The 14,813-nt window shown below is 43.3% G+C and overlaps 1 protein-coding gene across 1 annotated transcript in view; it reads left to right on the forward strand.

The window, feature by feature from the left end:
• Nucleotides 1–14,813, forward strand: part of LOC134351447 (NADH-cytochrome b5 reductase 3-like) — a 38,561-nt gene that overhangs the window by 10,294 nt on the left and 13,454 nt on the right. Inside the window, exons 2-4 of the mRNA XM_063057578.1 lie at nucleotides 809–937; nucleotides 6,132–6,204; nucleotides 8,969–9,075. Coding sequence (XP_062913648.1) covers nucleotides 809–937; nucleotides 6,132–6,204; nucleotides 8,969–9,075 — 309 coding nt within the window. The remainder of the gene's footprint in view (nucleotides 1–808; nucleotides 938–6,131; nucleotides 6,205–8,968; nucleotides 9,076–14,813) is intronic.

The following is a 14,813-nucleotide window of genomic DNA, read 5'->3' on the forward strand; positions in this document are numbered from 1 at the left end:
GCTCAACCATGACTTGTGTTTAGATGTTGGGTGGGAGGTGGACAATTCTGGAAGCTGTAAGGTGCACATCAAGGACTTTGAGTTGAACTGTTATGGTTCTCTCCTTTGGTCTGGTTTGGAGTTGGGTCTGTCTCCTGGATGGGTGGCCTAGCTTGGGTCAGCTGAGCAGTGGAAGGGAGTTTGAGGATCTTCAGACATTGGAGGAACCCAGTGGCAGAGCATGGGCTGTGGGGGTCTAGCAGGGCACAGGTTTCTCTGGTGAGTGAATTGAAATTAATACAGGTTTGTACAGCAAGGAAACAGGCCCTTCAGCCCAACTGGCCCATGCTGATCATGATGCCCAGCTGCCCTAGTTCCATTTGCCTGTTAACTGTTTTCTGTTCACGTACCTATCCAAGTGTCTTTAAATCTTAACAAGTTTTTCTGGTAGCTTGTTCCACCTTCTGCATGAAAAAATTGCCCTTGGGTCTCTATTAAATCTCTCCCCTCTCTCCTTAAACCTGTGCCCTCTGGTTCTTGATTCCCCAACCCTGAGAAAAAGAATGTGCACTTTCACCCTGTCTCTGCCCCTTGTGAGTGTTTGCATCTCTTTGAATTCACCCCAAAGTCACCTGTATTCTAGTGACTAAAGTTTCAGCCAGCTCTTGCTCTTGTCCAGAGGTCAGTTATGGTCCTGAACATGGTGTGGAGTTGGGTTACACCAACCTCCCAAGTTAGTCGTTGAGGTGCCAATCACCGGAGAACAGCTGAATGTGGGACCGTCCACTTGGTGTGCTGACATGTCCAATTTTCTCTGGTTGTTCTCCAGGCTCTCGTCTCCTTTCTGAAGTCACTGGTTAACGTTTTCCTGAAGATACTTGGTCTCAAGAAAACAGGTCCGCCAATCACACTCGAAGACCCAAATGTCAAATATGCATTGAGACTGATCGATAAGGAGGTGAGTGGAGTTGAGAGACTGGACTTTGCTGTTAGAGGTACTGGAGGAGTAGCTGGGTTCGTGACCCAGGCAGAAAGAATCAGAATCAGGTTTATTACCATTGACGTGTTGTGAAATTTGTTACTTTGCAGCAGCAGTACAATGAAAAATATAAAACAGTACTATTAAGTTACAGTAAATATATATGAAGTCTTACAAAAGTAGTGAGGTTCATTGTCCATTCAAAAGTCTGATGACTGAGAGAAGAAACTGTTTGTCTCCTTTACTTCCTTCCTGATGATAGCAATGAGAAGAGGGCGATGTCCGCTTATGATGAATGCTGCCTTTTTGAGCCGCCATTCCTTGAAGATGTCCTCAATGGTGGGGAGGCCAGTACCCTGATGGGCTGGCTGAGCTTACAACCCTCTGGTTGTTCTGATCCTCTGCAATGGTCCCCCCACTGAGGCAATCAGTCAGAATGTTCTCCACAGTACACCTGTAGAAATTCTCAAATCTTATGACAACATTGTTGCAATCCAAGTGAAATTGCATTTAAAAAAATTGTATTACATTTTTGGAGTGAAACTACAAAATAGCCTCTACAAAATGATTGGGTTGATGTCCTCTGGGAAAAGTAATGTCCCTCCTGTGAGTATTGATCTGGCAATGGCTGGGTTTTAATATCCCCACATTTATTTACCAGGTTTTGCCCATCTTTGATCTGTGCAGCCCTCTGACCCTCTGAGACCAATGCTTCTCCAATCCTGGATTCCTGCACACGAATGTCAGAGGCCAGTCCAGTTTATACACGGAGAGTCAGCAGGAAGGAATGTGTAGTTGGACTGCTCGGTACCAGCCATGCCAGCGGTGTTGTGGACTGTTTTACACCCCGTTACTGAGCAACCACTGTGGCTCACCAGACACCAGAGATCAGGGTTGTGTCTGAAGGCTGTTCATGGGAAGTTGGTGGTCTATAAATACCACCTACTCCCTCTGAACTAATCCAATAAAACACATTAATGCACAAAAGATTCTGCAGATGCTAGAAATCTTGACCAACTCACAAAAAGTGCTGGAGGAACTCAGGAGGTCATGCAGTATCAATGGAGAGGAGTAAACACTCGATGTTTTGGCCCCCTTTAGAGGAGAAAGCTTTAGAACATAGAACAATACCAGCTTTTGGCTGAACTTTTAACCTACTCTTAGATCAAACTAATCCTTCCCTCCTACATAACTCTCCAGGCGCCTATCGAAGTTTTTTAAATGTCCCTAATGTATCTACCAAAATCCCTGACAAGGTGTTCCATGCACCCAGCATTCTGTATTTAAAAAAAAGACCTATCCCTAACATCCCTTCTATACTTTAGCCCTTTCTGCCTTAGGGAGAAAATCTCCAGCTGTCTGCTTGATTATGGAGACATAGGCATTGATCTCTCAAGAATCTCTAGATCTGGAATGGTTCCAGAGGAGTGGAAAATTGCAAATGTCACTGTACTCTTTAAGAAGGGAGGGAGGCGGAAGAAAGGAAATTATAGACCAGTCAGTCTGTCCTCAATGGTTGGGAAGATATTGGAGTCAATTATTACGGAAGAGATTTCAGTGTACTTGGAGTAACATGATAAAGTAGGCCAAAGTCAGTATGGTTTCCTTAAGGGGAAATCTTGCCTGACAAATTTGGAATTCTTTGAGGAAATAACAATCAGGATAGACAAAAGGGAATCAGTGGATGTCATTTACTTGGATTTTCAGGAGGGCTTTGACAGGTGCCACACATGATGCTGTTTAACAAGATAAGAGCCCATGGTATTACAGGAAAGGTTGGCTGACTGGCAGGAAGCTAAGAGTGTGAATAAAGGGAACCTATTCTGGTTAACTGCCGGTGCCTGGTGGTGGTGTGCAGGGTCAGTATTGGGACTGTTTGCATGTTATATGTCAATGATTTGGATGATGGAAGTGATGGCCTTGTGGCCGGGCTTGCGGATGATATGAAGATAGGTTGAGGGGCAGGTAGTGTTGAAGTAGGCAATCTGCAGAAGGACTTGGACAGATTGAGAGGATAGTCAACTGCGTGGCAAATGGAATATGGTGTTTGAAAGTGTATGGTTATGCTCTTTGGTAGAAGGAGTAAATGTGTTGACCATTTTCTAAATGGAGAAAATTCAGAACTCAGAGGGACTTGGGAGTCTTTGTGCAGGATTCCCTAAAGGTCAACTTGCAGCTTGAAGGCAAATGTTAGCATTCATTTCAAGAGGACTAGGATATGAGAGCAAGGATGTGATGCTGAGGCTTTATAAGGCTTTGGTCAGACTGTACGGAGTATTGTGAGCATTTTTCAGCCTCTTATCTAAGAAAAAGATGTGTTGCAGTTGGAGATCGTCCAGAGGAGGTTCAAGAGAATGATTCCAGGAATGAAAGAGTATCAGTATGAGGAGCATTTGATGGCTCTAGGCCTGTATTGCATGGTTTAGAAGAAGAAATGAGGAATCTCATTGAAACCTATCAAATATTGAAAGGAACATACATCAAAGTTGCCGGTGAACGCAGCAGGCCAAGCAGCATCTATAGGAAGAGGTGCAGTCGACGTTTCAGGCCGAGACCTAGACAGGGTGGATAAGGAGAGAATGTTTCCTATTGTGGGTGAGTCTAGGACTGGGCATAGCCTCAGAATAGAGGGACATTCATTTAGAACAGAGACGAGAAGAAATTTCTTGATGCAGAGGGTGGTGAATCTGTGGAATTCATTGCTATGGACAGCTGTTGAGACATTGCTAAAGCAGAGGTTGATGGGTTAGTCAAACCACCAAAGGTTATGGGGAGAAGGTAGGAGAATGGGATAGGGAGGGATTAAAAAAAATCAGCCATGATGGAATAGAACATAGAAACCCTACAGCACAATACAGACCCTTTGGCCCACAAAGCTATGCCGAACGTGTCCTTATCTTAGAAATTACCTAGGGTTACCCATAGCCCTCTATTTTTCTGAGTTCCATGTACCTGTCCAGGAGTCTCTTAAAAGACCCTATCATATCCGCCTCCACCAACGCCGCCAGCAGCCCATTACACGCACGTGCAACTCTCTGCGTAAAAAAAAACAAACAACTTACCCTTACATCTCCTCTGTACCTACTTCCAAGCACCTTAAAACTGTGCCCTCTGGTGCTAGCCATTTCAGCCCTGGGAAAAAGCCTCTGACTATCCACACGATCAATGCCTCTCATCATCTTATATATCTCTATCAGGTCACCTCTCATCCTCCGTCGCTCCAAGGAGAAAAGGCTGAGTTTACGCAACCTATTCTCATAAGGCATGCTCCCCAATCCAGGCAACATCCTTGTAAATCTCCTCTGCACTCTTTCTATGGTTTCCACATCCTTCCTGTAGTGAGGCGACCAGAACTGAGCACAGTACTCCAAGTGGGGTCTGACCAGGGTCCTATATAGCTGCAACATTACCTCTCGGGTCCTAACCTCAGTCCCACAATTGATGAAGGCCAGTGCACCATGTGCCTTCTTAACCACACAGTCAACTTGCGCGGCAGCTTTGAGTGTCTGTGGATTTGGATTCCAAGGTCCCGCTGATCCTCCACACTGCCAAGAGTCTTACCATTAATACTATATTCTGCCATCATATTTGACCTACCAAAATGAACCACCTCACACTTATCTGGGTTGAACTCCATCTGCCACTTCTCAGCCCAGTTTTGCATCCTATCAATGTCCTGCTGTAACCTCTGACAGCCCTCCACACTATCCACAACACCTCCAACCTTTGTGTCATCAGCAAACTTACTAACCCAGCCCTCCACTTCCTCATCCAGGTCATTCATAATGATGGAGCAGAGTCAGTGGACTGAGAAGTATAATTGTGTTCCTATGAGTTATGCCCTTCTGTTTACCCTATCTGTGCCTCTGGTCATTTTGTATCCCTCTATCAAGTCACCTTTCTCACTCCAAAGAGAGATGCTCTAGGTCACTCAACGTTTCCTCAAAAGACGTAACTTCAGTCACAAATTTCCAAACTAATGTCACAAGACTGGAAGGGAGGGGGCAGGCAGCGGTCCTGATTGTAATCTTGATTGTGAGCACCTTCAAGAAAGGAGATGGGTCTGATTCAGTTGGTTGGAGGCTGGTTATTGTGTCCTGGATCATCTCCCGGTGGGTGTAGAGCATTTGCCTGAGTCAGTTTCCATGCGGTGCCAGACAGGTATGGTCTCAGCAAAAACTTCAAGGAATGCACAGAGCACCTCCAGCCGCTGCCAGTGACACCAACCTCACTAATGGCTTCATTGGAAAGGTGCTGTCTTTGCCACCCATCCGCTGTCTGGTACCTGGACCCATATCAGCTGTGATTCTAACTGATGGGCTGCTCACCATCACTACACCAGTGAAGGCGCTCAAACGGTGATTGTGGGGATGGGAGAGAGATGGAGTGGTAACCTTGTATATGCTACTTGGATCAGTCACACTGCACTTCCACGATGTCCAGAAATCGAGCTGATCCTGAGGGTATCCTTTTGGAATTGTATGAAGGAATTGGAGGGGAAAGTTATGCTATTAGGCAGGGACTGGGGAGCATGAATTGAGAACAGATGTTCTCAGGGAAATACACAACCATGGGTATGTGGAGTGCCCTGCAGGGAGTGGTGGTACAGGCTGATATATTTGGGGCATTTATGAAACTCTTAGATAGACATGATAGAAAAATGGAGGGCTATGTGGGAGGGAAGGGTTAGATTAATCTTAGCGTAAGGGTTGTGGGCCAAGGGGCCTGTATGTGCTATACAGTTCTGTGTTCTATCCAAACCTCAAGCTTATCCAGAAGTTATCCTTGTGGAATTGTGTAAAGGTCAGGTCAGGTGATTTAAACTGCTGGTTGATTCTGTTTCTGTAGAAAGATGACCTTTTTTTACCCAGTAATTCTCTGAACTTTGGTCCTGTTTGCAGATGTTAATCATTTATTTTACTGTAGTTCATACACAGCCACACTGTGAGGGAGAAGAGTTGATTTTTAGCCAGTGACTACAGCTGAGTGTGATGAACAGTGTCGGTTGCTTTGTGCATTGGACTGGAGCAGTATCCCACCACCGGTAACCCAGTGGGCTCTGATCTTTAAACCTCCACTGATCTCACAGCCTGGGTGTCAGAGTGAGATCAGTCAGCCCCACTCCTCCCTATGGCTCTGCACTGGGGATGTGACCATTTATTTCTGATCTCAGGTGGTGACCCGTGACACCAGGAGGTTCCGCTTCGCCCTCCCATCCACAGATTATGTGCTGGGACTGCCGATTGGTGAGTCTCAGTTCCTCTTGTCGGGTTCCCGGCTCACGCCCACTGCTGCTGACTGTGTTCATTGCACTCTGTCCGGTCGCTGTGTTCATTCGGAGGGTGGGCCCACCGAGAACAAGCCCCTACTTCCCACGCTCACATGTTCTCCCCCCCCCCCCCCCGTTCTTCCCCTACCAAATTTATGGATTTTGCTTGGGAGGTCAGTGTGGAATCTGTTTCCTTCACCCTTGGGGCAGTGAGTTCTGATCTAGGGTGTGTCAGATTGTCCCTTGAGCCTGTTCCACTATCCAATGGCTGATTAACCCACTCAGTCCATCCTTCCCTTAATTTGTGGTCTCCAGGGGTTCTCAGTCAGAACTGTGAATGTCTCCCTCACTCTGGGTCAGAACTCTTAAGTGGGTGTAGGACATCACCAACTGCCCCCCCACCCCCGAGACACCCCAGCTGCCCAGCTCTCTGCCAGAGGAAGCCCCTCCGAAACCCCTTCACATTCTTGAGTAACACACACAAAATGCTGGAGGAACTCAGCAGGTCAGGCAGCATCTATGGAGTGGAATAATCAATCAGTATTTCACAATCTTACTGCATTGCCCTCTGGCGCAGCAGGGTTCCCAAGGGTTAATCTCACACATTCTTCCCACTACTTTACTCTGCCACCTCAGGGACTTTGGAGATTTCTGGACAGATCACTGATATCTCCTGAATTCTCTTACTGTTGATCAGCATATCCCTTGATATTGCTGCTGATCTCTCATCACTAACCACTACACTACACTACACACCATCCCTTTGCAAACTCCCCTTTCTGTTTCTGTGGAGATGGGGAGGGGGTTCGTACTGTTGGTCTGTGTGAAATACAGAAACATAGAAAACCTACAGCATAATACAGGCCCTTCGGCCCACAAAGTTGTGCCAAACATGCCCCTACCATAGAAATTACTAGGCTTACCTATAACCCTCTATTTTTCTAAGCTCCATGAACCGATCCAAAAGTCTCTTAAAAGACCCTATCTTATCTGCCTCCACCACCGTTGCCGGCAGCCCATTCCACGCACTCACCACTCTCTGAGTAAAAAACTTACCCCTGACATCTCCTCTGTACCTACTCCCCAGCACCTTAAACCTGTGTCCTCTTGTGGCAACCATTTCAGCCCTGAGAAAAAGCCTCTTACTATCCACATGATCAATGCCTCTCATCATCTTATACACTTCTATCAGGTCACCTCTCGTCCTCCATCGCTCCAAGGAGAAAAGGCTGGGTTCACCCAACCTATTCTCATAAGGCATGCTCCCCAATCCAGGCAACATCCTTGTAAATCTCCTCTACACCCTTTCTATGGCTTCCACATCCTTCCTGTAGTGAGGTGACCAGAACTGAGCACGGTACTCCAAGTGGGGTCTGACCAGGGTCCTATATAGCTGCAACATTACCTCTCGTCTCCTAAATTCAGTTCCACGATTGATGAAGACCAATACATCGTACGCCTTCTTAACCACAGAGTCGACCTGCGCAGCTTCTTTGAGTGTCCTATGGACTTGGACCCCAAGATCCCTCTGATCCTCCACACTGCCAGGAGTCTTACCATTAATTCTATATTCTGCCATCATATTTGACCTACCAAAATGAACCACTTTACACCTATCTGGAATGAATTATATCTGCCACTTCTCAGCCCAGTTTTGCATCCTATCAATGTCCTGCTGTAACCTCTGACAGCCCTCCACACTACCCACAACACCTTCAACCTTTGTGTCATCAGCAAACTTACTAACTCATCCCTCCACTTCCTCATCCAGGTCATTTATAAAATTCACGAAGAGTAAGGGTCCCAGAACAGATCCCTGAGGCACACCACTGGTGACCGACCTCCATGCAGAATATGACCCGTCTACAACCACTCTTTGCCTTCTGTGGGCAAGCCAATTCTGGATCCACAAAGCAATGTCCCCTTGGATCCCATGCCTCCTTACTTTCTCAATAAGCCTTGCATGGGGTACCTTATCAAATGCCTTGCTGAAATCCATATACACTACATCTACTGCTCTTCCTTCATCAGTGTGTTTAGTCACATCCTCAAAAAATTTAATCAGGCTCGTTAGGCACGACCTGCCCTTGACATAGCCATGCTGACTATTCCTAATCATATTATACCTCTCCAAATGTTCATAAATCCTGCTCTTCAGGATCTTCTCCATCAACTTACCAACCACTGAAGTAAGACTCCCTGGTCTATAATTTCCTGGGCTACCTCTACTCCCTTTCTTGAATAAAGGAACAACATCCGCAACCCTCCAATCCTCTAGAACCTCTCCCGTCCCCATTGATGATGCAAAGATCATTGCCACAGGCTCAGCAATCTCCTCCCTCGCCTCCCATAGTATCCTGGGGTACATCTCATCTGGTCCCGGTGACTTAGCCAAGCTGATGCTTTCCAAAGCTCCAGCACATCTCACATCTACATGCTGAAGCTTTTCAGTCTGCTGCAAGTCATCACTACAATCTCCAAGATCCTTTTCCATAGTGAATACTGAAGTATTCGTTAAGTACCTCTGCTATCTCCTCTGGTTCGATACACACTTTCCCCACTGTCACACTTGATAGGCCCTATTCTCTCACGTCGTATTACGTGGTTATGGACAGCCTGCACTCTGGGAGAGGGAGGGCTGTAGCTGCATTTGGGCTGTGTTGGAGCCTCTTGTGTAAGAGTGGGCTCTGTAGTGAATTTAACGGCCTTAAATTTTACTGGCCTGATCATCTGTTCCTCAGGGCAGCACATCTACCTGTCAGCCAGGGTGAATGGGCAACTGGTGGTCAGACCCTACACCCCCGTCTCCAGCGACGATGACAAGGGATATGTGGATCTGGTGATCAAGGTAATGATTCATCTGGTGAATGTGGCTGTAATCCAGGAACAACTTCATGATCTCTCCCCTCCACCTACTCTTTCCCACACCTCTACCTCTTCACCCTCCCACCTCACTTCCCCCTCCTACTGTCCACCCATTCCTTACCACCCTCCCCTCTCCCCCCACCAGTTCTGATTCTCTCCCCCACCCCTTCCCCCATCTCCCCTCCACCTATCTGTGGAATACATTGCCACAGTTGCGAAAGAAGCTAAGTCATTGACTATGTCTAAAGAAGAGGTTGATATTTTCTTGATCAGCCAGGGCTTCAAAGATTATAGGGAGCTGGCAGGAGAATGAGGTTGAGAGTCAACAATCACCTTTTTGGTCTTGTTGACATTGAGTAAGAGATTGCTGTGACACCACTCAGCCACATTTTTAATCTCCTTCCCATAAGCTGATTCGTCACCACACTTGATTTGACCTACCACAGTGGTGTCCTCAGCAAACTTATTTATGGTGTTACGTACCCTGTGACTGGTTAAAGAACCAGCAGAAATGGAATACACCTGGAGTCTGGTTTTGCTATTAACTAATTCTATTTTATTAATAACTATGTAATAAAGTAACATAAAACCAGGTGAATCAAACAGGTTAGCAGAGTTTATGCACATATAGGTGTGGAATATAAAACCCAAACTACTTCAAACTTAGGTGGTAAGTGATAGTCTTACGGTGGTAGGTAAACAAAGTCAGTTCAGTTCGTGTTATTGAGTTGAGTAGAATTGAGGGGAGAGAGAGGTTCGTTGCCCACATAAGCTGATGCTGTCGATTCTTCCTTTTGTCCTCCGAAACTTCCAAGTTAGCCAAACTTGACCAACTTAAGAGCGCCGTCTTCAAGTGATAATCTATCAACCCAGGCAAGGGTTAGACACACTGGTCGACTCCACAGGGTCACTCTTTCACGCACTAATAATCACAGATCAGACTTCCACCTGCAGCTCAATGGAGTAATACCTACATTTTGTGGCTGCCTTTAATTCCTCCTTTTCCCCAGTCTAAACTTTGAATTGTTTAACTTTTATTTCTTGGATCTTGGAGGGAAATAGTGGTCATTATGTCGTATCCTTTAAGAAGTGGAAAGCAGCTTTTTGAACTCAGCAATGGAAAGGGAAAAACTTCGAAAGAAAAATCAGAAGATATGCCTGTCTGGGCTGAGCGTTTGGAACGTGCGTTGATGGGTCTCGACAACAAAATAGACAATAACACTTCTGAGCTGAAGTCGTTCTGACAGAGTTTACAGACTATTGAGGAAAATATTGTTTCCTTGAATACTGAGTTTAAAGAATCGAAACGTCAGATTGTGGATATTTCAACCTGCTTGGAACAGGCTCAACGTAAAATTGTCGATTTGAGGCGTAGTCTTGTTGAAATAATATCCGAATTGTTGGTCTCAATGAGGGCTCTGAGAGTAGGAATTTATTGGACTATCTTGCCAATTTGTTTCAATCTCTGTTTCCAGATATTCTATCTCAGCCTCCCGATATTGAAAGAGCTCACAGAATTTTCACTTTGTCAGATAAAGCTCGGCCAATTTTAGTCAATTTTCTTTGCTTTAAAGTTAAAGACCAAATCAAAAAATGTGCATGGAAACATAAAGTTTTTAAATTTAACGGTTCCGAGATCCGTTTTTATGAAGATTATCCACGGGAAGTTATAAAACAGCGGATCAAATTTATACCTGCTATGAAGAAAGCGCATGCAAGCGGGCTTTTCCCATCGCTCAGATATCTTGCCAGATTAAAATTATTTCCTAAAGATTCTACACCTTGTGTTTTCTCGGATCCCCAAGCAGCATCGGATTTTGTCAATTCTATTGTAGAATCGGCTGATGTATGAAGGATATTAGAGTTGCTTAATAATTTTCTGAAAGAAAACAGGCTCTGAAGATTTCTGTATGCTGAAGATATCCTTTGATCGATGGATTATTTAAAGAAGAGGAACTTCTTGGTTTGACTAAAGAATGACTTTTTTTGAAGTCTGTTTAGTATACGGAGTGAATTAATACAGTGGACAGATTGTTAACTGGTTTGGCTATCTGTTTCTATCTTTTACTTTAAGTGATAGTTTGCTTATAGTTTATATAGACTTTTTCTTATATTATGGAGTGTTTAGTAATAGATAATTAGCTTCAGTTCTTTTGTTAAATTAAGTAAGCTAAAGAATAATGGCGCTATTTTTCTCTTCTTAGAGATTATATTGTTTAGGTTTAATAGTATTGCTTTGACGTCTTTGGAGATGGTTTTTGCATTCCTTAGTTTATTTTCAATGATTAAGTATAAACATTTTTTCTTCCCTGTTGGGCTTTATAATCTTAAGGTTATGTATTTTCTTTGTAAGGGGGAGGGGGGAATTGAGAGTAAAAACTTTTAAATCACTATTTAAACTGAGCGGCACGCAGAGTTCTGCCGTTTTTGCTTTTTTTCTTGGGGATGCGTCCTGGCTTTTTTTCTTCTTTGCCGGATTTCTATCTTTGGGGATGGTGGGAGGTTTGGGGGTATTTTTGCATTTTGGGGTTTATGGTGGGATTTCATTTTTCAATTTTTTTCACACATTTCCTGTATTTTTCCCTATTATGAAGTTCTGGAGCATGCGTGTTTTCTATTTGGTTATACTCATCACCGCCATCTTTGATTAGCCCGCGATGGTATGTGTGTATTTTCGTGTTTAAAAATAATATTCAATGGTACTTAAACAGATAAACGTTATTAGTTGGAATGTACGTGGATGGAATCACCCTATTAAGCGAAGGAAGACTTTTAAAATTATTAATCGATTCCAGCCCGATATAATTTTTGTTCAAGAAACGCATATCAGAACAGACGATCAAAATAGATTTTTCAAAACATGGAAGGGCCTTCAATATCATGCTACTTGTCTAAATAAAACAAAGGGAGTATCTATTTTTATTAAATCTAATATTTTATTTATTCAAGAAGACATCGTCTCAGATAATAGTAGATTTTTAATTATTAAGGGAACAATTTGTAATAGAAAAATTGTCCTGGTTAATCTATGATCCTTTTTTTAAAAATGTATTTGGTTTATTACCAGACTTAAATGAATATGTGCTGCTGATGGGAGGTGACTTCAACTGTTGGTTAAACCCTTTGATTGACAAGAGTTCAACCAATCAGCAGCTTCTGAATTGTTCAGCATCACTTACTAATTCCTTTTTAATTGATTATGGTTTGATAGAAATCTGGAGAAATTTACATCCTAATGATAGAGATTATTCTTTTTATTCACATGTCCATAAAAAATATTCGAGAATTGATTATTTTATAGCTGATTTCTGATTTTTGTCCAAATGTGAATATGATGCTATTGTTGTTTCGGATCACGCACCTTTAAACTTAACTTTTCAGTTAAATGATGTTAGTAATGCAAACTTGTCTTGGAGTTTTCCAGAAAATTTATTACAAAGTTCGGACTTTGTCAAATTTATAGAGATTCAGTTAAAAGATTTGGTTCTTTTTAATAATGTGGGAGATATGTCGAAATTGATTATATGCGATACACTTAAAGCATATTTGCGAGGTCAGATAATCTCCTATTTGGCTAAGCTCAAGAAACAGACAAAAATAGAGTTAGATAGAATTTCAAAACAAATTAAGGACCTGGATAACACTTACGCAGTTTCTCCTAATGTTGATTTATTTAAACAAAGGGTTGAACTTCAATCACAATATAATTTACTATTAACTTATCCTATTGAAAGAAATTTGCTTAAATTAAAAAGTCAATTTTATGTGTTTGAAGATAAAAGTAACAAGCTATTAGCATCTCAGTTTAAGGCAGTTAGAGCTAAAAGACAGATAAGGGAGATGGTAGTTTAGCTTGTAATTATGAAGATATTAATAAAATTTTTCAAGACTATTACAGTGAACTCTATAAATCTCAGTTTCCAGCTGACCCTTCTAATACGTATGGAGGTGGGGTGGCGTTGCTGGTTAAAGAAGAGATTAACGCAATAGAAAGGAAGGACATAAGCCGGGAAGATGTGGAATCGATATGGGTAGAGCTGCGTAACACTAAGGGGCAGAAGACGCTGGTGGGAGTTGTGTACAGGCCACCTAACAGTAGTAGTGAGGTCGGAGATGGTATTAAACAGGAAATTAGAAATGTGTGCAATAAAGGAACAGCAGTTATAATGGGTGACTTCAATCTACATGTAGATTGGGTGAACCAAATTGGTAAAGGTGCTGAGGAAGAGGATTTCTTGGAATGTATGCGGGATGGTTTTTTGAACCAACATGTCGAGGAACCAACTAGAGAGCAGGCTATTCTGGACTGGGTTTTGAGCAATGAGGAAGGGTTAATTAGCAATCTTGTCGTGAGGGGCCCCTTGGGTAAGAGTGACCATAATATGGTGGAATTCTTCATTAAGATGGAGAGTGACATAGTTAATTCAGAAACAAAGGTTCTGAACTTAAAGAGGGGTAACTTTGAAGGTATGAGACGTGAATTAGCTAAGATAGACTGGCAAATGACACTTAAAGGATTGACGGTGGATATGCAATGGCAAGCATTTAAAGGTTGCATGGATGAACTACAACAATTGTTCATCCCAGTTTGGCAAAAGAGTAAATCAAGGAAGGTAGTGCACCCGTGGCTGACAAGAGAAATTAGGGATAGTATCAATTCCAAAGAAGAAGCATACAAATTAGCCAGAGAAAGTGGCTCACCTGAGGACTGGGAGAAATTCAGAGTTCAGCAGAGGAGGACAAAGGGCTTAATTAGGAAGGGGAAAAAAGATTATGAGAGAAAACTGGCAGGGAACATAAAAACGGACTGTAAAAGCTTTTATAGATATGTAAAAAGGAAAAGACTGGTAAAGACAAATGTAGGTCCCCTGCAGACAGAAACAGGTGAATTGATTATGGGGAGCAAGGACATGGCAGACCAATTGAATAATTACTTTGGTTCTGTCTTCACTAAGGAGGACATAAATAATCTTCCAGAAATAGTAGGGGACAGAGGGTCCAGTGGGATGGAGGAACTGAGCGAAATACATGTTAGTAGGGAAGTGGTGTTAGGTAAATTGAAGGGATTGAAGGCAGATAAATCCCCAGGGCCAGATGGTCTGCATCCCAGAGTGCTTAAGGAAGTAGCCCAAGAAATAGTGGATGCATTAGTGATAATTTTTCAAAACTCGTTAGATTCTGGACTAGTTCCTGAGGATTGGAGGGTGGCTAATGTAACTCCACTTTTTAAAAAAGGAGGGAGAGAGAAACCGGGGAATTATAGGCTGGTTAGCCTAACGTCAGTGGTGGGGAAACTGCTGGAGTCAGTTATCAAGGATGTGATAACAGCACATTTGGAAAGCGGTGAAATGATCGGACAAAGTTAGCGTGGATTTGTGAAAGGAAAATCATGTCTGACGAATCTCATAGAATTTTTTGAGGATGTAACTAGTAGAGTGGATAGGGGAGAACCAGTGGATGTGGTATATTTGGATTTTCAAAAGGCTTTTGACAAGGTCCCACACAGGAGATTAGTGTGCAAACTTAAAGCACACGGTATTGGGGGTAAGGTATTGGTGTGGGTGGAGAATTGGTTAGCAGACGGGAAGCAAAGAGTGGGAATAAACGGGACCTTTTCAGAATGGCAGGCGGTGACTAGTGGGGTACCGCAAGGCTCAGTGCTGGGACCCCAGTTGTTTACAATATATATTAATGACTTGGATGAGGGAATTAAATGCAGCA

Source organism: Mobula hypostoma, chromosome 9 (genome assembly GCF_963921235.1).
Source record: "Mobula hypostoma chromosome 9, sMobHyp1.1, whole genome shotgun sequence".
NCBI lineage: Eukaryota > Metazoa > Chordata > Chondrichthyes > Myliobatiformes > Myliobatidae > Mobula > Mobula hypostoma.